The sequence below is a fragment of the Chrysemys picta genome, chromosome 6, assembly GCF_011386835.1.
Source record: "Chrysemys picta bellii isolate R12L10 chromosome 6, ASM1138683v2, whole genome shotgun sequence".
In the NCBI taxonomy this organism is placed as follows: domain Eukaryota; kingdom Metazoa; phylum Chordata; order Testudines; family Emydidae; genus Chrysemys; species Chrysemys picta.
In genome coordinates, this window is record NC_088796.1 from 48,709,886 (window position 1) to 48,735,028 (window position 25,143).

Genomic DNA, 25,143 nt, shown 5'->3' on the forward strand with positions numbered 1-25,143 from the left:
ACAACATAAGATTGTAAAATAAAATTATGACAATTGGCATTAGAGTTGGTGGGATAAATCTCATGACTGAAATATTGGTATACTGAGGTATAGCTTGTTCAGGAAGGCCAGGGAAGGAAAAAAGGAAGGAGGTGTTGCATTATCCATCAAGAATATATACACTTGTTCTGAGACCCAGAAGGAGATCAGAGGCAGACCAGTTGAAAGTCTGTGGGTAAAAATAAAAGCAAGGGAGGAGTGAGGGGAACAAGGATTATGTCAAGGTAGAGGTCTACCATAGATCACAAAAACAGGAGGAGGTTGATAACGGTAAAGATGCAATAGCAAACTAGTCTGATTAGGAGAAAAGATTGGAATAACAGCAAGAGACCAATATAGTTTCATCAGGAGCCCTTTAATGACCTGAAAATAATAAAGAAATCCTACGAAAAGTGGAAACGAACAGATTGCTTCGGATGAGTATAAAAGACTACCACATGTATGTAGGTACAAAATAAGAAAGGCAAAGACACAAAATGAGTTACACCTAGCAATGGACATAAAAGGCAATAAGAAAAAGTTCTATAAGTACATTAGAGGTAAGAAAAAGATGAAGGACAGTGTAAGTCCACTAAGTGCAGAAGGAGAGCTAATAACAGAACATCAAGAAGGCTGAGATGTTTAATGCCTATTTTTCCTTCAGTCATCACTACTGCCTGTCCTTCCCTTCTCACATTTACCTCCAGACTTCTTCTCCTTGTCCAGATCTATTCCGCCCCCAACAATCTTCTATTCATTGAACTTTTTGAAACTTTGCACTTTTAGAGAGAGGTAAGGGATAGACTCTGTGTACACAAATTTGCAGAAGGACAATAGGGTTGAGGTCTGTTATTTCTCACTTCTATACATTTATTTATTAAAAACATTTTTGCTGCTAACAAGCATGTTATCTCTGGAGACACAAATCCACAGTTTGAGAACTGCAAAACTAAGTATCTTCTAAACTGACCACTGAGTCCCATTGGGTAGACACAAAGATTAACCTAAATAATCTATACAGAAGCCTCTGGAACCCCATAAAATTGGGTCCCTAATCCATGAACTATTGGAACTCATTTACAAAACTTTTCTTAAACATTACATGAATATACTGTTTCATACTGTAGAATTAGAATTTATAATCCCTATTCCATGATGAGATATCTTTGAGCTATAATGTATCTTAATTAAAACTATCTTTAGATAGGTTTTTCCTCAAAAAGCATTTTATCAAAAAATCCAATTTAAATAAAAAAAATCAGATTTTTTTAATTATTTTTTAAAAAAATCATTGATTTTTATCCACCCTGAGCTTAACACAATTAATATAAAAATAAGGGAGAAGGAATGCAAGCCAAATTAGGAAAAAAGCACAGGTTACAGAAAATGTAGATGAATTAGATGTATTCAAGTCAGTAGTGCATGATGAAATTCATTGTAGGACATTTAAGGAACTAGCTGAAGCAATTTTGGAACAGTTAGCAATTATCTTCAAGAACTCATGGAGGACAGATGAGGTCCCATAGGACTGGAGAAAGACAAACATAGTGCTTATCCTTAAAAAAGAGAAGCAAAGAGGATCTGGGGAATTATAGACCAGTCAACCTAACTTCAATACCTAGAAAGAGACAGAAACAAATTATTAAGCCATCAATTTGTAAGCAAGTAGAGAACAGCAGGATGATAATTAAAGACAACATGGATTTGTCAAGAACAAGTCACAGAGACCAATCTAATTTTCTTCTTTGATGGGGTTACTGGCCTAGTGCGTGGGGGGGGTAAGCCGCAGATAGGATATATCTTGATTTTACTAAGTATTTCGACTCAGTCCCACATGACATTTTCCTAAGCAAACTAGACAAATGGGGCCCAAGTGAAATTACTATAAGTTGGGGGTGCACATTTGGTTGAAAGACGGTATTCAAGGAGTAGTTGTCAATGGTTCACTGCCAAACTGGGAGAACATATCTAATGGAATCCCACAGGGATCTGTCCAGGGTCCAGTACTGGTCAATATTTCCATTAATGACCTTGATAATGGAGTGGAGAGTATGCTTATAAAATCTGTGGATAGTATCAACCTGGGAGTGATAGCAAACACTTTGGAGGACAGGACTGGAATTCCAAATGAGCTTGATAACTTGGAGAAATGGTCTGAAATCAATAAGATGAAATTCAGTAAAGACAAGTGAAAAGCACTATATTTAGAAAGGAAAAATAAATGCACTGCTTCACAATGGGGAATAATTGGCTGGGTAGTAATACTTCTGGCAAGGATTTGGGGGTTATAATGGATCACAAATTGAATACAAGTCAGCAATGTGATGAAGTGTAAAAAAGGCTAATACCATTCTGAGGCGTATTAACAGGACTATCCTATGTTTGACTTGGGAGGTAACTGTGCCACTCTACTCTGCATTGGTGTGGCCTCAGCTGGGGTAATGTGTCCAGTTTTGGGCACCACACTAAGTAAGAAGTGAACAAAGTGGAAAGAGTCTAGAGGAGAGCAAGACAAATGGTACAAGGTTTAGAAAACCTGACCTGTCAGGAAAGGTTAAAAAAACTGGGCATGTTTTCTCTCTTGAGAAAAGAGAACGGGGATCTAATAACAGTGTTCAAATATGTTAAGGGCTGTTATAAAGAGGACAGTGATCAATTGCAAATAGGCTTCCAAGGGAGGCTGTGGAATCTCAGTTATTGGAGGTTTAAAGAACAGACAAACACCTGTCACAGATGCTCTAAGTATACTTGGTGATGCTTCAGTGCAGGGAGCTAGACTAGGTGACCTCTCAAGGTCCCTTCCAGCCCTACATGTCTATGATCCTATGACTGCCCAGGAAAGAAAGATTAGAGTAGATGTCAGAAGTAATCCACTTTAGGGCTGTCCTTCAGTTCCTTTCACTCACTAAAACTTTAGCACAGACTCAAATAACGAAGGTGAAGGGTGAAGAGAGCAAATCTATACTGCTATAAGAATTAACTGATTATTGTCAATATAAATCCGACTCTTGGGAACTAGCAGTAACTAGCAATTTTGTAACTAGCAGTAACAATCCTGTAAAACAGTGGGTCTGAGTAGGGTTAGTTAAATTATAGGGCAGCTTCCTCAAAACAGATGCCTGATCTAACTGTCTAGTCAAAGTAATGCTGTGTAATTATGTCAGTAAAGTTCCAGGTAGCATTGCCTAGAGATGGAAACTCTCTAAATCTGATGGAATTTGTTCAATGAAGACTGTAGCACATCTGAGACCTTCAAGTACCAATATGCATGAAATGTCATAAGTTTGTACACAAACAATGATTTATTTATACAACTCCTAGGTACAAGCAGAAAATCCTTTTGCTGGAAGATGGTAAAATGAGATGGCTGCCAGATTAAGCTTGACAGTACTCAAGGACAACCCATATATATATATATATTTTTTTTTTTGGAAAGTTACAGTAGTACCCATAGGCCTCAAATCAGAATCAGGGCTCCATTGCAATAGGAACTGTACGAATGCATGTACAACACAGTCCCCTTCCCCAAAGAGCTTATAATGCAATATAAGACAAGTTTCAACAAATGAGTGTAACGAACAATGAGAGTGGGAGGAGGAAGGAGGAAAACAGTGATTAGATGATGCAGCTGCATAGGCTAATGTATCTGAGTCCAATTTGATCAAAAAGTAAAGAAAAACTGTTTAATTTAGTTAGACCTTGCCTAACCTGCTTTTTTATGTAAACTCTGCCATTTTTAACCCCATACCTATTTCTAATTTAAAAAATAAAGCAACTCTGCTTCTGGTTATTTCTAATTGATTTAAATCTAACTTTGCTCTTTTCTAAGTTTGTTTTTCTTCTGCTTAATATCCTTTTGCATACTTTGTTTTAAAAGACACTCAGCTCTATTTCAGTTTTCATTTTTATTTCTGTAAATCCCTATACTAATTTTATACTTTTAAATTAAAATATAAAATAAAATCAGTTCCCTGGGTAATTCCTTTTAGCCAAACAAGAATAAACACATTCCCAGTTAATAATGTCACTGGGCCACCTGAAGTATTGAAGGTGAGCCAACAGAACTGCCTTCAGACCCAATATATTTTTGTGCAACTCAAACCCTTCAAAATACCAGAAACTGTGCACTGTTAGATAGTCCGGATGAGCTCACCATCCATTGCCTGAGAAATCTGTCATTACCACAACAAGGTAGTGAATAAAACATCTTTGCAGGCATTCTCACACTCTATTCAGTACAAAGGGATTTCTTTTAGGAAATGACTACAGGAGATTAATTTCATCATGTAAAAGATCTAACTGAAGTCTGGCAAACAATGTTATGTAAATGTAGGAACCCACGAGTCCTAGAAAATGCTTTAAATATTTTGGATACTTCCCATACAAATAATTTCTGTGAACCAATAAAATTTACTTTTAAAAAGAGGAACTGGCATTTAAAAGGGTAACAGATTATCATAATAAGTGGAAGTACACATAATAGGCAAATAACTAAGACAGGACTTTTGTACATTCACTGCATCCTATCCCTATCAGTTCATACACTGAAAACTTTCAATCCAAAGATGTTTAGCGCCAGACCCATTTAACTCTGATTGCAACAAATCTGAAATATGATACTATAGAGGAAGAGTGATGAAGGAGATCATTCTATTTCATCAGCAGAAACTATCCTGAAATAAAATTTTGAGATAATTGGTCTTCCCAAAAGAATATTGACAACTTCATAAACCATCCTCATCTTCCCAAATATTAACTTTTCAGAAACCAAAGGAGTCATATGGGAGGATAGACTGGGTAATCTCAGGGAAGGTTTGAGTAAAGATGAACTCAATAGGTGCAAATATACAGTAAAACAAAATGTATACTCAATTTAAATGAGACTGTACATTAGTTTTTGTAGCATTTTAATATAGAAAATCATAGAATGTCCAGTCCAGATTAATGAGGAGTCAGGTGGCACCTTAAAGACTAACAGATTTAAGGTGTCACCGGACTCGTTGTTTTTGTGGATACAGACTAACACGGCTACCCCTCTGATACTTGATACCATTCTAAATTATAATGTTGAAATATCTAAGTACAATCAAGTGAAGTTAAGGATGATACAATATTCAGGCCTGTGTATTCTGACTCGATCGTTGTAACTTCCTCCTCTCTGTTCTGACACCCACATTACTCCCTTTCCTATAATTCACTCAAAATTCAACTGCTAAGGTCATCCTTCCTCATCACTTCAGACATGTTACCCCTTCACCCCAACGGCCCCTGCATGTCTGCCCCCCTTTATCTATGTATCTTTTATTATATTCCCACACTGTTGCCAGTGACACCAACTTTAACCTAACCCAATTTGTCGTCTTTTCCCAAAATTGATTTTGCACTTACTTCTAAAATGACTGTATACATGGAATAGCCCTTTTATACATCATCCTATTTCAAGCTCTCTTCATTTCTACCATGATACCTACAAGAAATTATGTTTTAAGTAGAGAGGCGTTCACTTTAAATGAGTGGTTCTCAACCAGGGGCATGCATACCCCTCGAGGTACGTAGAGGCCTTCCAGAGGGTACATCAACTCATCTAGATATTTGCCTAGTTTTACAACATGCAACATAAAAAAGTACTGGCAAAATCAGTACAAACTAAAATTTCATATGACTTGTTTATACTGCTGTATATATTATACACTGAAATGTAAGCACAATATTGATATTCCAATCGATTTTATAATTATATAGTAAAAATGAGAAAATAAGCAATTTTTCAGTAATAGTGTGCAGTGACACTTTTGTATTTTTATGTCTGATTTTGTAAACAAGTCGTTTTTAAGTGAGGTCAAGTATCAGAGGGGTAGCCGTGTTACTCTGGATCTGTAAAAAGCAACAGAGAGTCCTGTGGCACCTTTAAGACTAACAGATGTATTGGAGCATAAGCTTTCGTGGGTGAATGCCCACTTCGTTGGGTGCATGCACCCACGAAAGCTTATGCTCCAATACATCTGTTAGTCTTAAAGGTGCCACAGGACTCTGTTGCTTTTTAAGTGAGGTGTAACTTGGCGGCACGCAAGACAAATCAAGACTCCTGAAAGGGGTACAGTAGTCTGGAAAGGTTGAGAGCCACTGTTTTAAACAATAAATGTCAGCTACCCTCAAAGTATATATTTTTATACCTCTTCCACTTCCCTTGGTATGTTCATTGTTTTCTTATATTATAATGTCTTTGGGGACTGTTTTCTCATATATATTTGGACAGAACATACTGAAATGTGGGCACTAAATGCAATAAAAAAAGTAACAAAGTTTGATTTTAAAAATATTAATATTTCAGATTCTTGCTGCTCTGAGTGCTGTAAGGATCTTAATATAGCAAAAGCACTGCATAATCCACAGCAACATAGACCTAAATTCTGTAGAAAGGACATCCAGCTTCTACAATATTCCAGTGGTGCAGAATAAAATGGCTGTGGTGCCTTCAAGTAAGCTCAAAATTGGAGTTTTTTTATCCAATTTAAAATGGAAATGAATATCAATACATCATTTATGTAATCAATTATTAAGTTTGATATATTTTAATCTGTATGTTTTCTATGTGCCACAGATCTTTGCCATGACAACAAAAAAAGTTTTATTGTACAAGATGTCATGGGAATTTGGAAGTTTTGGCAGCTTGGTAAGGAACTTTCAGAGCTTTTGGCACTTGGGAAGATGTAGGACCTAGTTTGAGTTCATGGGATAGACACATTAACGGAAAGAGACCACTAAAACATTTATCAATTTAATATATTAATACTGCATTTAATAGTCATTAGGTTTCAGTACCAATACTCCACTGAATAGGGGCAATTTGCATGTCCGAACTATTGACTCCAAACTCAAAAAGACAACAATTCATCAATTTACACTTCATTCAGATTTAGAAGATTTTCTTGCTTTGTTTCTGGGTTTTATTGTTTTTTGTAAACCGTAATGGCTTATTTATTTTTTAAACAAACAGACTTAGATTTTGGAGCACAATTCTGTGGTAAGGAGATTGCACATCAACCGCTTGGGGTTACACAGGGCATTGATTTAACTCGTCTTCAAAAGGAATGCCTTTCCCTTTTTTAGGTGCCAAATTTAGAGATAAAACAGTTTATTATTAGTTGCTATACAATAGGTTTTTTTAACACACTTTAAACAATCCCCCTTGAACGTTTACAATTCAAAACACTGAAGCAGGGATATGCTGCTTTTGTGACAATTATACAGCTCTCCTGCTCATCCGGAAGCTGGCAGTTAGAGACCTCTCTTTCCCATTTTCCTTCATATACTAACAAAAAATAGGGTAAGAAAATGCCAATGCACTTTTATAACATTTTGTAGATAATTTTTTTTAGTGAGGTATCAATCAAGGGTGATTATTGATAATTATTTTTCCTACGATTATGACTTATGTTGCTTGTTATATTACTATTTACGCCATAGAAATTTAGAAATTAATGAACAAATTAATTGAATCAGGTGGATATTTCTATGTTGTTTCCTGTTACACTACCATTTCATGAGTTAAGCTAGTCAGATTACTGCCAAATAGCTTGGGTGTTTAAAAGTGTAAAACTTGCTTTCAAAATTTTTGAATCTGTTAGCATGAATCTAGCTGAAACAGGTAATTCTATTTCTGACCAATTACCCAATATTTGTCCAAGACACCAATTTAAATCAGATTAGCAGTCATGAATTAGCACTGATTGGACACAGCGGACAGTAGGTAATTTTTTTTAACCATCACCCTAATTCTCTCTGGCACTAGGTTTTTTTTCCAGCTTCTAATTTCATAATTAAAAAACTAATTTCATACAAAATAAAGTTATTTTTTCAATCTGAAACTTTCCTTTGCTCCAGAAGTGTGTGTGTTGAGATGGGCTTTTGGAGAACAGTAAGACTCACTTTCCCTTATGTCAATCTTGATTTTATAATGAAATCTAGCTCCTCTTCTATTGAATTTTCACCTAAGAAAAAATGCTCAAATGAATCTCAATTTTGGTTAAAACTAAGATTAATTAAAGAAATCTCAGGGAACTGAATGCCTCTAATGATTATATTCTTATGAGTGCATGAGAAATCGTGAAAGTGATCAAACCAATCATTTTCCACAATTTGTGTTTTCCTTCTTTACATTATCAAACTACAATAATATTCTTATTAGAGTTTTAAACTTCCTTTAGCTATATCTTGTAATTATGTGGGTCAATTTTTGTTGACAGTCCTAAACCTGCAACACTTACTTATACAAAACTCTCAATGAAGTCTAATATTCCTTGAAGAGAATTCACATAAATATTTATTTTTTTAAAAACAAAAAATTGTCCTTAAATGTCAAGTCCCTTTAGTTTTAAAGTACCCTAAAAACCCCCAAAAGATTTAGAGTAAGCGTTCCACAAATCTATACTTGTCCAATAAAAATGTGTCCCTTTTGTAAGTTTCAGTATTAAATCTACATTATTATTAAGAGCTCTTTTCTAAAGTCACTTGATAAACAATCTAAATTATAAAATTCTAGTTTGTGCTCTGCATTATGTGTATAAGCAAGAACAACAACAAAAAATCTTTGCCATGAGTCCCATTAATGGTGGAAAATATGATAAAAAAAGCTAGTCTGCATTATGTTTTTCCTGAGCATTTACCCTTGATCATATAAAAATATGATACGCACATTTTGTTGGCCTAAGTGTCACGTTGCTAGTCCTGCAGCTCACTCCTGCCAATTCTGAAAATATGGTGGGCACTCTTGTTTATTGGTTATATTTTCTTCTCACATCCCCATTTACTCTATTTTGATTCCCAGTCTCTCTTTTCTGCTATTTTTTAAATTTGAGAATTTCACTTTACAAGGTATTATACTAGAGCCTGGGGGTGTGTTTGTTCTCACTTTATGCACAATGATCACACTAATCTTTCTAGAACAAATATTGTTTTTACTGCCCAAGAAAAGAAATAAATGGTTTTCTTCAAACAATTAAATAATAGTACACTAAATTTTTTTTTTTAAACAGTTGACTACTGACACTGAATATTCTGGCATCTCTATCTCTACCCTTCTTAGCTCACTAAGGCAAATGTCAGCTAAATCAAATCCGCAAAACAGGGCTGCCCAGAGGATTCAGGGGGCCTGCGGCAAAGCAATTTCAGGGGCCCCTTCCATAAAAAAAAGTTGCAATACTATAGTAACATGTATTTGGAAATGTAAAAAATAACCAGTGAAAAACATTCAAAAATTATTTTTTAATAATTTGAAAATATACAAAATACATTACTTAAAAACATTAAATGCTTTAATGGTATGTATACATTTGCAATTACATAATGGGCTATCGCTGGGTGATGGTGATGGTTGGTGCCAATGGGCTGTCGCTGCCTGGGGGTGGCGCTACTATTGCCCAGAGCTAGGCTCGGGGTCGGGGAGTGCCCAGAGGGGGGCTGGGCTCGGAGGGGCTGGGGGGGGAAAATGGGATCAGGGGGGGAATGGGGGGCAGGTGGGTGCCCGGCTCAGAGGGGCTGGGCTCAGAGCTGGGGGTCAGCGCTGGGCAGGGGATGGGGGCGGGTGGGTGCCCGGCTCAGAGGGGCTGGGCTCGGAGCTGGGGGTCAGCGCTGGGCGGGGGATGGGGGCGGGTGGGTGCTCGGCTCAGAGGGGCTGGGCTCAGAGCTGGGCGGGGGATGGGGGCGGGTGGGTGCTCGGCTCAGAGAGGCTGGGCTCAGAGCTGGGGGTCAGGGCTGGGCAGGGGATGGGGTCAGGGAGAGTGCCCGGCTCAGAGGGGCTGGGCGGGGGATGGGGTTGTGGGGGTGCCCGGCTCAGAGGGGCTGGGTTCGGAAGCGGGGGTCAGAGCTGGGGGGGGGATGGGGTCGGGGTGTGCCCGGCTCAGAGGGGCTTACCATGCCGCTTCCCCCTCTCCCAGAGCCTGAGCGAGCTGCGTCCAGGAGCTCCTGCCGCTCGGCCCGCCAGAGCTCGCACCCCACCACCTTACCACATGGCTCTGAACGGGAGGACCTCAGGCCGAGGCCCGAGCCACGCCACTGCAGTGCTGTCCAGGGCCGCTCCTGGACGCGGCGCACTGAGGCACTGGGGGATGGGGAAAGGCGGAGGTGGTGGGGGGGGGAATCCTGCGGGGCCCGGGGCAAATTGCCCCACTTCCCCACCCCTCTGGGCGGCCCTGCCGCACAGTAGAAATGAACTAATAACTGAAGTGAAAGAGACAACATGCATTTGTAAGCAGAGTAATGCCTAAAGAACCTTGAAAGGAGTGAAAAATATAGCAGAGCCGTGAAAGCCATAAAATATAGGCATACCATCACATTACATAATCAAACGTTCAAAAGTAAACACACACAGGTGTGCTAAGATTCAGGAATAGTAAGGTAAATACTTACCTTTCTCTTATAAAATCTGCTAAATCTTTTGTTGATAGATGTCCATGTTTCATGTTATGATAGAGGACATCAAAGCCATTGTTCCTTTCCCCCTAAAAATTAATAAAAAGACTTCATAGTTTAATCAGAACTATGACGCACAACTTATTAAAACAATTATACAACAAAGTATTGTACCTATACATTGTAACAGGTGATTAACTTTCACCCTCTTTGAACAGGCTGGCTGTTCCTTATGCCTCAACTTCTGTCCACCAACTGCTTTCTTGATCTGCTCCAGCCCACCTTATTTCCTAATCACTCAATTTACAATTAACCCAATAGAGAGACAAGGTAGGTGTCCTTCAGCTGTCCTTCAGAAGAGCTCTGTGTAACTTGAAAGCTTGTCTCTTTCACCAACGGAAGTTGGTCAGATAAAAAAATATTACCTCACCCGCCTTGTCTCTCTAGTATCATGGGACAAACAACTACAAAAACACTACAAACAATTAACCCAGTAGTCACAAATGAACTCCTTGCCAAGCCATGGCCACTCTTTCGTATGCACATTTTCTATGCTACGTTGAAGACCCTCTTTTCCTTGGGCTTCTGTATTACTAAACCCCCGCCATCCTAACCTCCCACACCTTGCAAGGTACTCCTTCAGTGCTGCATTCTTTCTCTGTTGTTGTTCCCAAAAAGTCTGTCCTTCATCCTCTCTTCTCTTTCCTCTACACAGACTCCCTGAATGACCTAATATACTCCCATGGTGTGTTACTATCTCTGTGTTGATTACTTAAATCTCTCTCTCCAATCCACTCTATCCTATTCTTTCCAGACTCATCTATCTTCCTGTCTTTCTGATATTTCCTCTTGCATGTCTTAACATCACCTTCTCAAAACAAAACTTGTCAAACATTGAACTCCTCTTTCCTTCTGCACTACCTACCCTTTCCCTCTTCTCTATCACTACTGACCAATCACAGTCTTCTTGGTCACTTAAACTCACTTTTCACATTCTTCTTTCCACAAATCCAGGCCCGTGCCAAATTTTGTCACATTTCCCTCTATAATATTTGGTAAAATGGCTAAAACCATTAATCTCTCTCTTCTATCCCCTACCACCCCCCTTTGCCTATCATCAATTATATATGCGATATTTAGATTTTAGAGCACTAAGTGGCATGGACAGTTATCTTCATAATGTACCAAGCTTAAAAGGTGTTCTATATAACAATTAAACAACAATATAATAGCAATCTGAACTGGACCACCTTCTATCATCTACCTCAGTGATTCTCAGACCTCAGGACCTAAATTAGCGATCAACACTACCCAAAAGAGCCACAGTAATGTGAATTCACTGTTTCATTTACTATAGTACTATATATTTCTATTTAAAAAACAGTGTGACAGGGGAAATATTTAGTGTATATTATTCTCACAGCAAAATGACTGACCAAGTATTATTTTATCAACTACAATTGATTAATAACACGGTAAAAGCATCTTGATTAGTTAGTAACTTAGATTAGTTACTAACACTGGTCTACAATTTTTGAGAAGTCTGCTTCAGAGATAAAATGTGCTATTTATTATGTATTTTGATGTGCTGAATTCAAATATGACAATTAAAACAACTGATTGGCTACTGTTTCTAAGATATTTAAGTTTTTACATTTTATGTCTATGTATAGTGTGTAGATAGTAGAGTTTTAATCATAAATTGTAAACCTAGGTCTTTTCATGTGTTTATGGTTGCTTTACATGATAAGATTTCACCTGTCCTGTTTATGTAACACTTTAAAAATCAGCAAAAGGGTTATCTAAATAAAATTTATTATGAAACAAAAGACAAAAAACTATTATGTACATAGTTTAGTCCTATTCAGTGTCTACTCGGCGCTTCTTGGCTTGTCTCTTGTATTCATTAAATGGAGCATCTCTTGTCACTGTCCAGCAATAGTCTGCAAGCATTGATGGGCTCCATTTGCCCTGATAGCGTTTCTCCATTGTTGCAATGTCCTGGCGAAATAGCTCGCCGTGCTCGTCGTCACTGCTCCGCAGTTCGGTGGGAAAAAATCAAGGTGAGAGTGCAAAAAATGTATCTTTAGTGACATGTTGCAACCAAGGCTTTTGTATGCCTTGAGGAGGTTTTCCACCAACAACCTGTAGTTGTCTGCCTTGTTGTTTCCGAGAAAATTTATTGCCACTAACTGGAAGGCTTTCCATGCCGTCTTTTCCTTGCCACGCAGTGCATGGTCAAATGTATCATCTCGAAGAAGTTCACGAAACTGAGGACCAACAAAGACACCTTCCTTTATCTTAGCTTCACTTAACCTTGGAAATTTTCCACGGAGGTACTTGAAAGCTGCTTGTGTTTTGTCAATTGCCTTGACAAAGTTCTTCATCAGACCCAGCTTGATGTGTAAGGGTGGTAACAAAATCTTCCTTGATTCAACAAGTGGTGGATGCTGAACACTTTTCCTCCCAGGCTCCAATGACTGTCGAAGTGGCCAATCTTTCTTGATGTAGGGAATCTCTTGCACAACTAACCCATTCGCAGAGAAAACAACAGTACTTTGTGTATCCAGTCTGCAGACCAAGCAAGAGAGCAACAACCTTCAAATCGCCACAAAGCTGCCACTGATGTTGGTCATAGTTTATGCACCTCAAAAGTTGTTTCATGTTGTCATAGGTTTCCTTCATATGGACTGCATGACCAACTGGAATTGATGGCAAAACATTGCCATTATGCAGTAAAACAGCTTTAAGACTCGTCTTCGATGAATCAATGAACAGTCTCCACTCATCTGGATCGTGAACGATGTTGAGGGCTGCCATCACACCATCGATGTTGTTGCAGGCTACAAGATCACCTTCCATGAAGAAGAATGGGACAAGATCCTTTTGACGTTCACGGAACATGGAAACCCTAACATCACCTGCCAGGAGATTCCACTGCTGTAGTCTGGAGCCCAACAGCTCTGCCTTACTCTTGGGTAGTTCCAAATCCCTGACAAGGTCATTCAGTTCACCTTGTGTTATGAGGGGTGGTTCAGAGGAGGAGGATGGGAGAAAATTTGGGTCCTGTGACATTGATGGTTCAGGACCAGAAGTTTCATCCTCTTCCTCGTCTGACTCAAGTGAGAATGATTCTGGTGCATCAGGAACCGGCAGTCCTTCTCTGTGGGTTACTGGGTGTATAACTGATGGAATGTTTGGATAATGCACAGTCCACTTTTTCTTCTTTGACACACCTTTCCCAACTGGAGGCACCATGCAGAAGTAACAATTGCTGGTCTGATCTGTTGGCTCTCTCCAAATCATTGGCACTGCAAAAGGCATAGATTTCCTTTTCCTGTTCAACCACTGGCGAAGATTTGTTGCACAAGTGTTGCAGCATATGTGTGGGGCCCACCTCTTGTCCTGATCTCCAATTTTGCAGCCAAAATAAAGGTGATAGGCTTTCTTAACCATAGTGATTATACTGCGCTTTTGTGATGCAAAAGTCACTTCACCAAACATAGCAGAAGTTATCTGCACTGTTCACACAAGTACGAGGCATCTCTGCTCACTTTGGCAAAACAGAAATGTGTCCCTTTGCAAAATCAAACACTGACAAATAAGAGAGCACGACACTGTATGATTTCTAGAGCTGATATAGGGCAATTTGTTCAGCAGAGTGATGTAAGCTTCGTTATGACTGCATCATCCATGACTTCTAGGAATAACATGATGCAATTCATATCATGTATGATGCAATACCAGCTTCAGATTGCATCATTCATTGTTTTGCCTAAAAAGCAAGTACTGTCCAAACACAGTCATAGATTTATTCATAGATCCAGTCAAAGATGTATTTAGTCATTTCTGGTTTAAATTGAGATCCCTTCCCTTTATAACTCACTTATCCTCTGCCATTCCCAAGTCAAGGGTCGTATATACTGACCCAATAGCATATCTTGAAAACTAGAGCCAATCAACAATTTTAAACATCATTTTCGTTCTCAGTGACCCAGAATTAGTAAAGTTTGACTACATTTATTTCCGAAGCATTTTGGCTGTAGAGCAGTTGTTAATATCCTGTGCTGCAAAGAGCCGCAGGAGACACAGTCAAGAGCCACTTGTGGCTCTTGAGCCTCAGTCTGAGTATCACTGATCTACCTCTCAGTAATTTTGGGGGTTTTGCACTTTACTGGTTCCAAACAACATTAAAAGTATTAATCTTATTTTAATTTTCCGGTTACCATTCATCACATTGTTAAAAAAAAAGGTGGATATAAAGATCAGCAAGTTGCAGATTGATTTAGCTGTAGTTACACATACACGTCTGTACCAATGTAGTCTTTTTACAGGTATGTAAATGGACTATCTTGCATAGAGTTAAGCACAGTAAACTATTAATGGATTAACATTTTTTTTCAATTTAACACTGGTGTAGTGTTGCTGGCGCAGTTTCCTGGAGCTCATAGCTCAGAAAAAAGGAACAGAAAAATCTGGTTAATAGAAAAATATAACTTGTTTGGCTAACAGATTTAAGTCTTTCCACTTTATTTGTGTAGTCTTTTTGTTTCAACTACTGGTCTAACTCCAAACTGAAAAAAGTGAAATGAGAAGTCTTGGCTCAATCAGCAGTTAAGGCCAACGTTACCAAACTCAATGCAAGAAAGTTCTTAGTACTGCATACACAGGGACATAAATCAGAAAATACCTTAAGATCAAAGAGTCCATAATCAGCAAATCACGGTGAGCAGAAGCCAGAATTGTATTTATTTACTCTAGATAGGCTATTTGCAAATGCTAACCGTAGCCAATTCAATACCTACTCCCCTTCTCGGTCATCACACTGCTTTGCACATCTAAAATGTAGACCAACATAAAGCTATAAAACAGTCCTTGAATACTGGTTCAACAATAGATGACTATTAAACTTACTACAGTTTTCACCTGACCTAGGAACTCCCATTCCTCTGCCCCCACACTATGGAGGCAATAAGGTATTAGAAACAACTCCACAGACAAGGGTTCACTAAAATTTTTAATTCAGACAGAACTAAAATTACTGTTTATATTTTCATGAGACAATTTAGTTTCCAAATTTGGGCACAATAACTCTTCAGAGGACAACAGAATCTTCTATACATGTGTTTAAAGTAAACCAATGCAGAGGAAACATTTTTAAATGTTCCCTTTATAAAATGCTGTTCTATTTTCTTCACATTTATTTAGTCTCCCCAAGCTAAACCAACACAGTCCCCACAAATTCCACAATTCACACACTAACATATTTCTAAATATCTTGAAACACACCACTTTTGAACTTAAATTTTAGAAGTTATTCCCCTTACTTTTCATAATGTGGTGGTTCTCAACCTTTTCCATACCTTAAGACCTTAATTCCCTTCACATTTAACAATACCATTTCCAATTCCCACTCAAATGCAGCTTGACAAAGTCTAAGTACAAAATCATATCGTAAGAAATATTCACGATTTTCGAACATAACTAAATGTAAAAATGAAGAGACTGAATAAATGTATGTTAAGCTACATACAGATGACCCCCAGATTATGCAAACCCGACTTATGTAAATCCGCACTTATGGAAAAAGTTCCGTAAACTAGAAATCGGAGGGTTTTTTTTTTTTTTTTTTTGCATAATGGTTGTGTATACGTTTCTGACTTACGCAAGGCGTTCGGGAACGGAACGCTTGCGTAAGTCGGGGAGCGTCTGTAATTGTTTAAATACATTTGCAAAAATAAAGTGCATCTTCTTAGCTAATAAAACTTACCAAATTTAGTGTAAAGGCTATATCTATTTGCAAATCAACATGTTTTAATGGTTATACCAACTCCAGAAAATGAACCTTTCCTTAGGAAAATAACTAAAAAAATTTTACATCAGTGAATAAACCCACTTTCAATTTAACTCAAGCCGTCCTGTTAAGATCCCTTCTTAGTGTATGTTCTTTGACTGGATGATAAAACTTTAATTAATTCTTCCATGAATCTCTCAGCTGTACCATGGATAAATACAGTCTTATCAGTTAGTACCTGGTGCACAGAAATAGCTAAGTGTACTTTAATGAATAATATAGAGTCTCCTAATGGCTTAAAATGAAGCAAATACTCTAGAAGGGGCTGAATAGAGGAGGCTAATGCTGGATCTCTGTTAATATTTGCCCAAACAGAAAACTTTTTCCATTTGTGGTCATAGCAGCCGCAGGTTGATTGTTACTGGAATTTAGTAAAATCTGTTGAATTCAAATCAAATGGGACATTTCAAGGTCCCATGGTCCACGCTATCAAGAGTGAGGTTCTGAGAAGTAAATCCAACCACCCAAATGGGTCAGGAAATCTGTGGTTACTGAGGCCTGGTCTATACTATGAGTTTAGGTCGAATTTAGCAGCGTTAAATCGAATTAACCTTGCACCCGTCCACACAATGAAGCCATTTACTTCGACATAAAGGGCTCTTAAAATCGATTTCTGTACTCCTCTCCGACGAGGGGAGTAGCGCTGAAATCAACATTGCCGGTTCGAATTAGGGTTAGTGTGAACGAAATTCGACGGTATTGGCCTCTGGGAGCTATCCCACAGTGCACCATTGTGACCGCTCTGGTCAGCAATCGGAACTCTGATGCACTGGTCAGGTAGATAAGAAAAGCACAGCGAACTTTTGAATTTCATTTCCTGTTTGCCCAGCGTGGAGGGCACAGGTGACCACGCAGAGCTCATCATCACAGGTAACCATGCAGTCCGAGAACTGAAAAAGAGCACGAGCATGGACCGTACGGGAGGTACTGGATCTGATCACTATACAGGGAGAGGATTCCGTGCTAGCAGAACTACATTCCAAAAGAGGAAATGCCAAAACATTTGAAAAAATCTCCAAGGGCATGATGGAGAGAGGCCACAATAGGGACTCATATCAGTGCCACGTGAAAGTTAAGGAGCTCAGACAAGCGTACCAGAAAACCAAAGAAGCAAACGGAAGGTCCAGTGCAGAGCTGCAGACATGCCACTTCTACGCTGAGCTGCATGCAATTCTAGGGGGGGCCGCCACCACTACCCCACCCCTGACCATGGATTCCGAGGAGGGAGTACTCTCAGCCATGCCTGAGGATTCTGCAGATGGGGAAGATGAGGAGGAGGATGACGAGCTTGCGGAGAGCACGCAGCACACTGTTCTCCCCAACAGCCAGGATCTTTTTCTCAGCCTGACTGAAGTACCCTCCCAAGGCATTATCCCAGACCATGAAGCCATAGAAGGGACCTCCGGTGAGTGTACCTTTGTAAATATAAAACATGGTTTAAAAGCAAGCATGTTTAATGATTAATTTGCCCTGAGGACTTGGGATTCATTCGTGGCCAGTACAGCTACTGGAAAAGTCTGTTAACGTGACTGGGGATGGAGCGGAAATCCTCCAGGGACATCTCCATGAAGCTCTCCTGGAGGTACTCCAAAAGCCTTTGCAGAAGGTTTCTGGGCAGTGCAGCCTTATTCCGTCCTCCATGGTAGGACACTTGACCACGCCATGCTAATAGCAAGTAATCTGGTATCATTGCATGACAAAGCCTGGCAGTGTATGGTCCCGGTGTTTGCTGGCATTCAAGTAACATCCGTTCTTTATCTCGCTGTGTTATCCTCAGGAGAGTGATCTCATTCATGGTAACCTGGTTGAAATACAGGAATTTAATTAAGGGGACAGAGGTGGCCGTTCCTACTGGGCTGTTTGCCTGTGGCTGAAAAGAAATCCTTCCCTGCAGTTAGCCAAGCGGTGGGAAGGGAGAGGGGGCATTGGTGCTGAGCTTTTTGCGTTTGGCTAGCAGGGATCTTCCCTGATACCAACCACGCGGTGGGGGGAGGGGTAAAGCGATCATCCCACAGAATTGGAGGGGGGGGGTTAGTTTGGTTTCTGCAGGGATCTTCCCTGATACTAGCCACGCGGTGGGAGGAGGGGTAAAGAGATCATCCCAGAGAATTGGATGGGTAGTGGCGGGGTTTAGTTTGGTTTCTGCTGCTGAACGTTAACAGGAAAACCGCAGCACTCAACGGGCTTTGCTTGGTATGGGAAAGGAGGGCGCTGCTTTAATGAAGGTTACAGAAGCCGAAAGACAATGGCTGACCATGGCTGCATGCAAGCCGAATTCTGTTGCCCGGACCTGCGTCTGTGATCTCTAAAACCAAAGTCGCAGGCACTCAATATTAAGATGCAAAATGCGACCTTGTACCGAAATCACATGTGCTATGTAATGTGAATAGTGTTGTTCACCGTGAAAGAGTATAAGCATTGTTCTGTAAAATGTAGCTTTTTAAATACTTCTCTCCCTTTTTCCCCTCCCTCCCACAGCTGCAAATTTTTCAAGCCTCCCTCCTCCGTCCCAAAGGCTCTCTCAGATAAGGCAGCGAAAAAAACGCACGCGAGATGAAATGTTCTCAGAAATCATGCAATCGACCCGCGATGAAAGAGCTCATCTAAATGAGTGGAAGGACATGGTATCAAAGTACAGGAAAGATGCCAGTGAACGTGAGGACAGGAGGGACCAACGTGAGGACAGGAGGGATGCTCGAGATGAGAGATGGCGGCAGGAGGATCAGAGGAGGCAGGATGCAACGCTGGGGCTGCTGTGTGAGCAAACGGACATGCTCCGGCGTCTGGTGGAGCTTCAGGAATGGCAGCAGGATCACAGAGTGCTGCTGCAGCCCCTGTATAACCGCCCTCCCCAAGTTCCATAGCCTCCTCACCCAGACGTATAAGAACGCGGGGGGGAGGCTCCATACACCCTGCCACTCCACCCCAGTGGACAGCCCAAGCAAAAGGCTGTCATTATTCTGAACTTTTGAAGTGGCCTTTTCCTTCCCTGCTCCCAAACCCCACCCGGGCTACCTTGTCAGTTCTCTCCCTCTTTTTATAATCAATTAATAAATAATACACGATTTTTAAACAACAGTGACTATTTCCTTTGAAAGCAAGCTGCGATCAAAGGGGGAAGGTGGGTTGCTTACAGGGAATGAGTCAATCAAGGGGGCGGGTTTTCATCAAGGAAAAACAAACAGAACTTTCACACCGTAGCCTGGCCAATCATGAAACTGGTTTTCAAAGCTTCTCTGATGCGCAGCGCTTCCTGGTGTGCTCTTCTAATAGCCCTGATGTGTGGCTGGGCGTAATCAGCGGCCAGGCAATTTGCCTCAACCTCCCACCCCGCCATAAAGGTCTCCCCCTTACTCACAGAGATTGTGGAGCACACAGCAAGCAGCAATTACAATGGGAATATTGGTTTGGCTGAGGTCTGAGTGAGTCAGTAAAGTGCGCCAGCGACCCTTTAAACATCCAAATGCACATTTTACACCATTCTGCACTTGCTCAGTCTGTAGTTGAACAGCTCCTGACAACTGTCCAGGCTGCCTGTGTATGACTTCATGAGCCATGGCACTAAGGGGTAGGCTGGGTCCCCAAGGATAACTATAGGCATTTCAACATCCCCAACGGTTATTTTCTGGTCTGGGAAGTAAATCCCTTGCTGCAGCCGTTTAAACAGATTAGTGTTCCTGAAGACGCAAGCGTTCCTGAACCGTTCCCGGCCAGCCCATGTTGATGTTGGTGAAACGTCCCTTGTGATCCACCAGTGCTTGCAGCACCACTGAAAAGTACCCCTTGCAGTTTATGTATTGGCTGCCCTGGTGCCAAGATAGGGATATTGGGTTTCATCTATCGCCCCACCACAGTTAGGGAATCCCATTGTAGCAGTCATCTACTATGACCTGCACATTTCCCAGAGTCACTACCTTTGGTAGCAGCAGCTCAGTGATTGCTTTGGCTACTTGCATCACAGCAGCCCCCACAGTAGATTTGCCCACTCCAAATTGATTCCCGACTGACCGGTAGCTGTCTGGCATTGCAAGCTTCCACAGAGCTATTGCCACTCACTTCTCAACTGTGAGGGCTGCTCTCATCTTGGTATTCTGGCGCTTCAGGGCAGGGGAAAGCAAATCAAAGTTCCATGAAAGTGCCTTTACGCATGCAAAAGTTTTGCAGCCACTGGGAATCATCCCACACCTGCAACACTATGCGGTCCCACCAGTCTGTGCTTGTTTCCCGGGCCCAGAATCGGCGTTCCACCATTATAACCTGCCCCATTAACAGCATGATCTCCAAAGCGCCGGGGCCCACGGTTTGAGAGAATTCTGTGTCCATGTCCTCATCTCTCTCGTTGCCATGCTGCCGTAGCCACCTCCTCCTTGCCTGGTTTTTCAGATCCTGGTTCAGCATAAACTGCACGATAATGCGCGAGGTATTTACAATGTTCAGGACTGCTGTCTTGAACTGAGCAGGCTCCATGCTTGCCGTGGTATGGCGTCTGCACAGTTCACCCAGGAAAAAAGGCGCGAAACAGTTGTCTGCCGTTGCTTTCACGGAGGGAGGGGTGAGGCTGTACCCAGAACCACCAGCGACAATTTTTTTTGCCCCATAAGGCATTGGGATCTCAACCCAGAATTCCAATGGGCGGGGGAGACTGCTGGAACTATGGGATAGCAACCCACAGTGCAACGCTCTGGAAGTCGACGCTAGCCTCGGTACACGGATGCACACCGCCGAATTAATGTGCTTAATGTGGCCACATGTACTCGACTTTATACAATCGGTTGCCAAAAATCAAATTCTGTAAAATCGGAGTAATCCCGTAGCGTAGACATACCCTGAGACACAAACACTATTTTGGATAGATGATGGTCTGTAAGTCATTTCTGTCTTGCCCCAAGCTGGAGCAGTCAAAATATTCTGACCTTGTTCTGTCTTATTTTCTTTATAATACTTTGAATGAGTATAGATGGGGAACACCATAAAGAAAATCTATTCCCCAGTAGATGAGAAACGCATCTGATATGGACAGAATCGTAAAATCATAGGACTGGAAGAGATCTCAAGAGGTCATCAAGTTCAGTCCCCTGCACTCATGGCAGGGCTAAGTATTATCTAGACCATTGCTGACAGGTTTGTGTCTAATCTGCTCTTAAGAATTGTCAATGATGGAGATTCCACAACCTCTCCAGGCAATTTATTCCAGTGCTTAACTACCCTGACAGTTAGGAAGTTTCTCCTAATGTCCAACCTAAACCTCCCTTGCTGCAATTTAAGCCCATTGATTCTTGTTCTATCCTCAGAGGTTAAGAACAACAATTTTTCTCCCTCCTCCTTGTAACAATTTTCAAGTCCCCTCTCAGTCTTCTCTTCTCCAGACTAAACAAACCCAATTTTTTCAATCTTCCCTCATGAGTAAAGGTCTAGAAAACAAATTATTTTTGTTGGTTTCTCTGGACTGTCTCCAATTTGTCCACATCTTTCCTGAAATGTGGTGCCCAGAACTGGACACAATGCTCCAGTTGAGGCCTAATCAGCATGGAGTAGAGTGGAAGAATTACTTCTTGTGGTCTTACTTACAACACTTACAGAATGTCTGCTTCTGCTCTAAAACAAATCTTTGGACATTTTGAATTGCATTTCATTGCAAACAGATCTATCTGTGGATACTCCCAAAGAGAATATCTCATTACTACTGAATTCTTCAAGTGACTATTTGTGCTGCTGTCTGCTATTCCTGCTCAAAAGATCCACGAGCTGTTGACTTGCTCTATGGGATAAATATCATGATGAACGCACCAATTCCACAATTCCACAGCTTCCTTGCACAGCTGTCTAGAATGAGCTCCTCCTTGTTTGCTGACATAGAACATTGCTGTCATATTATCTGACCCACTTGTATCACTTTGTCTTGCAGATGAGGGAGAAAGAAAGGACAGTTACCTGTTCCGTAACTGGCGTTCTTCGAGATGTGTTGCTCAGGTGTATTCCACTATAGGTGTGCGTGCTTGCCACGCGCTCCGGTGCCGGAAGTTTTTCCCTTAGCAGTATCCGTAGTGGGGGAGCACCGCTGCGACCCCTGGAGTGGCACCGGCATATCGCGCCATAAAGGGGGCTGCGTGCTCCTCACCACCCTCAGTTCCTTCTTGCCAGACAACTCTGACAGAGGGAAAGGAGGGCGGGACGTGGAATACACCTGAGCACCACATCTCGAAGAACGCCAGTTACGGAACAGGTAACTGTCCTTTCTTCTTCGAGTGATTGCTCATGTGTATTCCACTATAAGTGACTCCAAGCTAAACCTGATGGAGGTGGGTAGGAGTTTAAGTGTAAAGTTTTAAGAGTTACCCAGGTGGAACACCGCCCTACCAAACCGCGTGTCATCCCTCGTTTGGAGATGATTGCATAGTGCAATGAAAAAGTGTGGACGAAGGACCACGTAGCAGCCCTACAGATGTCCTGAATGGGGACATGAACCACATAGACTGCTGATGAGGCCTGGGCTCTCGTCGAATAAGCCTTCACAATAGGAGGTGGGGGAAATCCCTGCCAGGTCATAACAGGTGCGAATGCACGAGGTGATCCAGCGGGAAATCCGCTGGGTGGACACCGGTTGTCACCTCATGCGCTCGGCCGAAGCAATGAACAGCTGGGGAGACTTCCTAAATGGCCTGGTTCTGTCCAGATAAAAGGCCAGCGCTCTGCGCACGTCTAACATGTGCATGCGGCGTTCCTCATTGGAGGAATGGGGCTTAGGACAGAGGATCGGGAGGAAAATATCCTGATCCATGTGAAAAGCTGCGACAACCTTCGACAAAAAGGCAGGGTGAGGGCGGAGCTGAACCTTGTCCTTATGGAAGACCGTATATGGCAGTTCAGAGGTCAGGGCCCTGAGCTCGGAGACCTGGCGGGCTGAGGTGATAGCCACTAAGAATGCCACCTTCCACAAACACGTGGCTAATGGCTCAAAGGGAGGTCCTGTGAGGCGGGAGAGTACTAGGTTTAGGTCCCAGAGCGGGACCGGGGGTCTGGCGTAAGGGAATGCCCGATCTAACCCTTTCAGAAACCGGGCCATCATGTGACGAGAAAACACAGACAGGCCATGCACTGGGGGATGGAAAGCCGAAATGGCCACCAGGTGCACCCTGATGGAGGAGGGCGCCAGCCCTTGGGTCCTAAGGGACAGGAGGTAATCGAGGACAAGCTGGATAGATTCGGAAGAGGGAGAGGAACCTTTATCCCTTGCCCATATAGAGAACCGATACCACTTAGCCAGGTAGGTTCGACGCGTGGAGGGTTTCCTACTTTCCAGCAGGACCCTTCTCACATGCTCAGAACACCTCCCTTCCTCCTCATTTAACCATGGAGTAGCAACGCTGTCAGGTGGAGCGCGGCTAGATTGGGATGAAGGAGACGACCTTCCTCCTGGGAGAGGAGGTCCGGGCAAAGCGGCAGTCTGCAAGGGGGGGCCGCTAAGAGTTGTAGTAGGGTCCCGTACCAATGTTGACGGGCCCAATCCGGGGCTATGAGGCTAACCTTCGCCCCGTCTGACTTCACCTTCTGTAGGACCCTGCCTATTAGGGGGAAGGGTGGGAAGGTGTAAAACAGGTGCCCCAACCATGGGATCAGGAATGCGTCCGATATCACCCCTTCACCCTCTCCCGCCCTGGAGCAGAATTGTGGACACAGGCAATTCTGGGCAGTAGCAAACAGGTCTAACTGGGGAGTGCCCCACTGTAGGAAGATCCACCTGGCCACCTCCTTGTGCAGGGACCACTCGTGATGTTGGGAGAACACCCTGCTCAGTCGATCCGCGAGCATGTTGCTCTTGCCGGGCAGGTAAAAGGCCTGCAGGAGTATGTTGTGGGCTATACAGAATTCCCACAGGAGCTGGGCTTCCTGGCAAAAGGCCCGGGAACACGTGTCCCCCCCGCTTGTTGACGTAATACATGGCGGTCGTGTTGTCTGTGAGGACTCTGACCACCTTCCCTTGTATGAGCTGGCAAAATGCCACACATGCCAGGCGTACGGCCCTGAGCTCCCTGACGTTTATGTGCAAGGTCAGTTCCTCTGATGACCACATACCCTGGGTCCTGAAGACCTGCAGGGGGCTCCCTAGCCCAGGTCCGAGGCATCCGACACTAGATCTAGTGAGGGAGGCGGCTCTCGGAAGGGGATACCCCGGAGCACGTTGCTCGGGAGGGACCACCATTGGAGGTCTGCCACCATCATTGGCGGCACCATGAGGACCTTGTCCAGGCCGTCCCTGGCCTGGGAGTACCAAGAGCCAGCCAAAACTGAAGGGGCCTCCTCCGGAACCTGGCATGTTGCACCACATAGGTGCATGCTGCCATGTGGCCTAGGATTTGAAGGCACACCTGTGCCGTGGTTACCGGAAAGGTCGTGACCAAGGCGATGAGAGCTCTGAGCGTCTCGAATCTGTCCCGTGGGAGGGAGGCAGTGGCCACCCGGGAATCTAACAGCGCCCCTATGAAGCTTATGCGCTGAACTGGAATTAACATGGATTTCTCCTCGTTCACCAGTAGGCCTAGATCTGCGCAGGTGTCCAGCAGGAAATTCATCTGCTGCTGCACCAGAGACCGAGACCGGCCCTTGAGCAGCCAGTCATCGAGGTAGGGGAAGATCTGCAGCCCTTTCCTCCTGAGGTGGGCCGCCACCACCGCCATGCATTTTGTAAATACCCTGGGGGCAGTAGAGAGGCAAAAGGGGAGGACCATAAACTGGAAGTGGTCCTGACCTACCAGAAAACAGAGGAAACGCCTGTGACCCTCGACTATGTGGATGTGGAAGTACGCATCCTGGAGGTCCAGTGCCACAAATCAATCCCCCTGGTCTAGGGATGGACTAATAGA

At 42.5% G+C, this 25,143-nt stretch overlaps 1 protein-coding gene across 17 annotated transcripts in view; it reads right to left on the reverse strand.

Moving 5' to 3' along the window:
• FCHO2 (FCH and mu domain containing endocytic adaptor 2) overlaps positions 1 to 25,143 on the reverse strand; it is a 211,664-nt gene that overhangs the window by 171,705 nt on the left and 14,816 nt on the right. For all 17 annotated transcript variants that reach the window (XR_010602191.1, XR_010602189.1, XR_010602190.1 and 14 more), the window contains exon 2: positions 10,426 to 10,517. Coding sequence is in view for 14 of the 17 variants with exons in the window: in XM_065599080.1 (XP_065455152.1) it covers positions 10,426 to 10,517 (92 nt within the window). In the remaining 3 variants the exon portion in view is untranslated. The remainder of the gene's footprint in view (positions 1 to 10,425; positions 10,518 to 25,143) is intronic.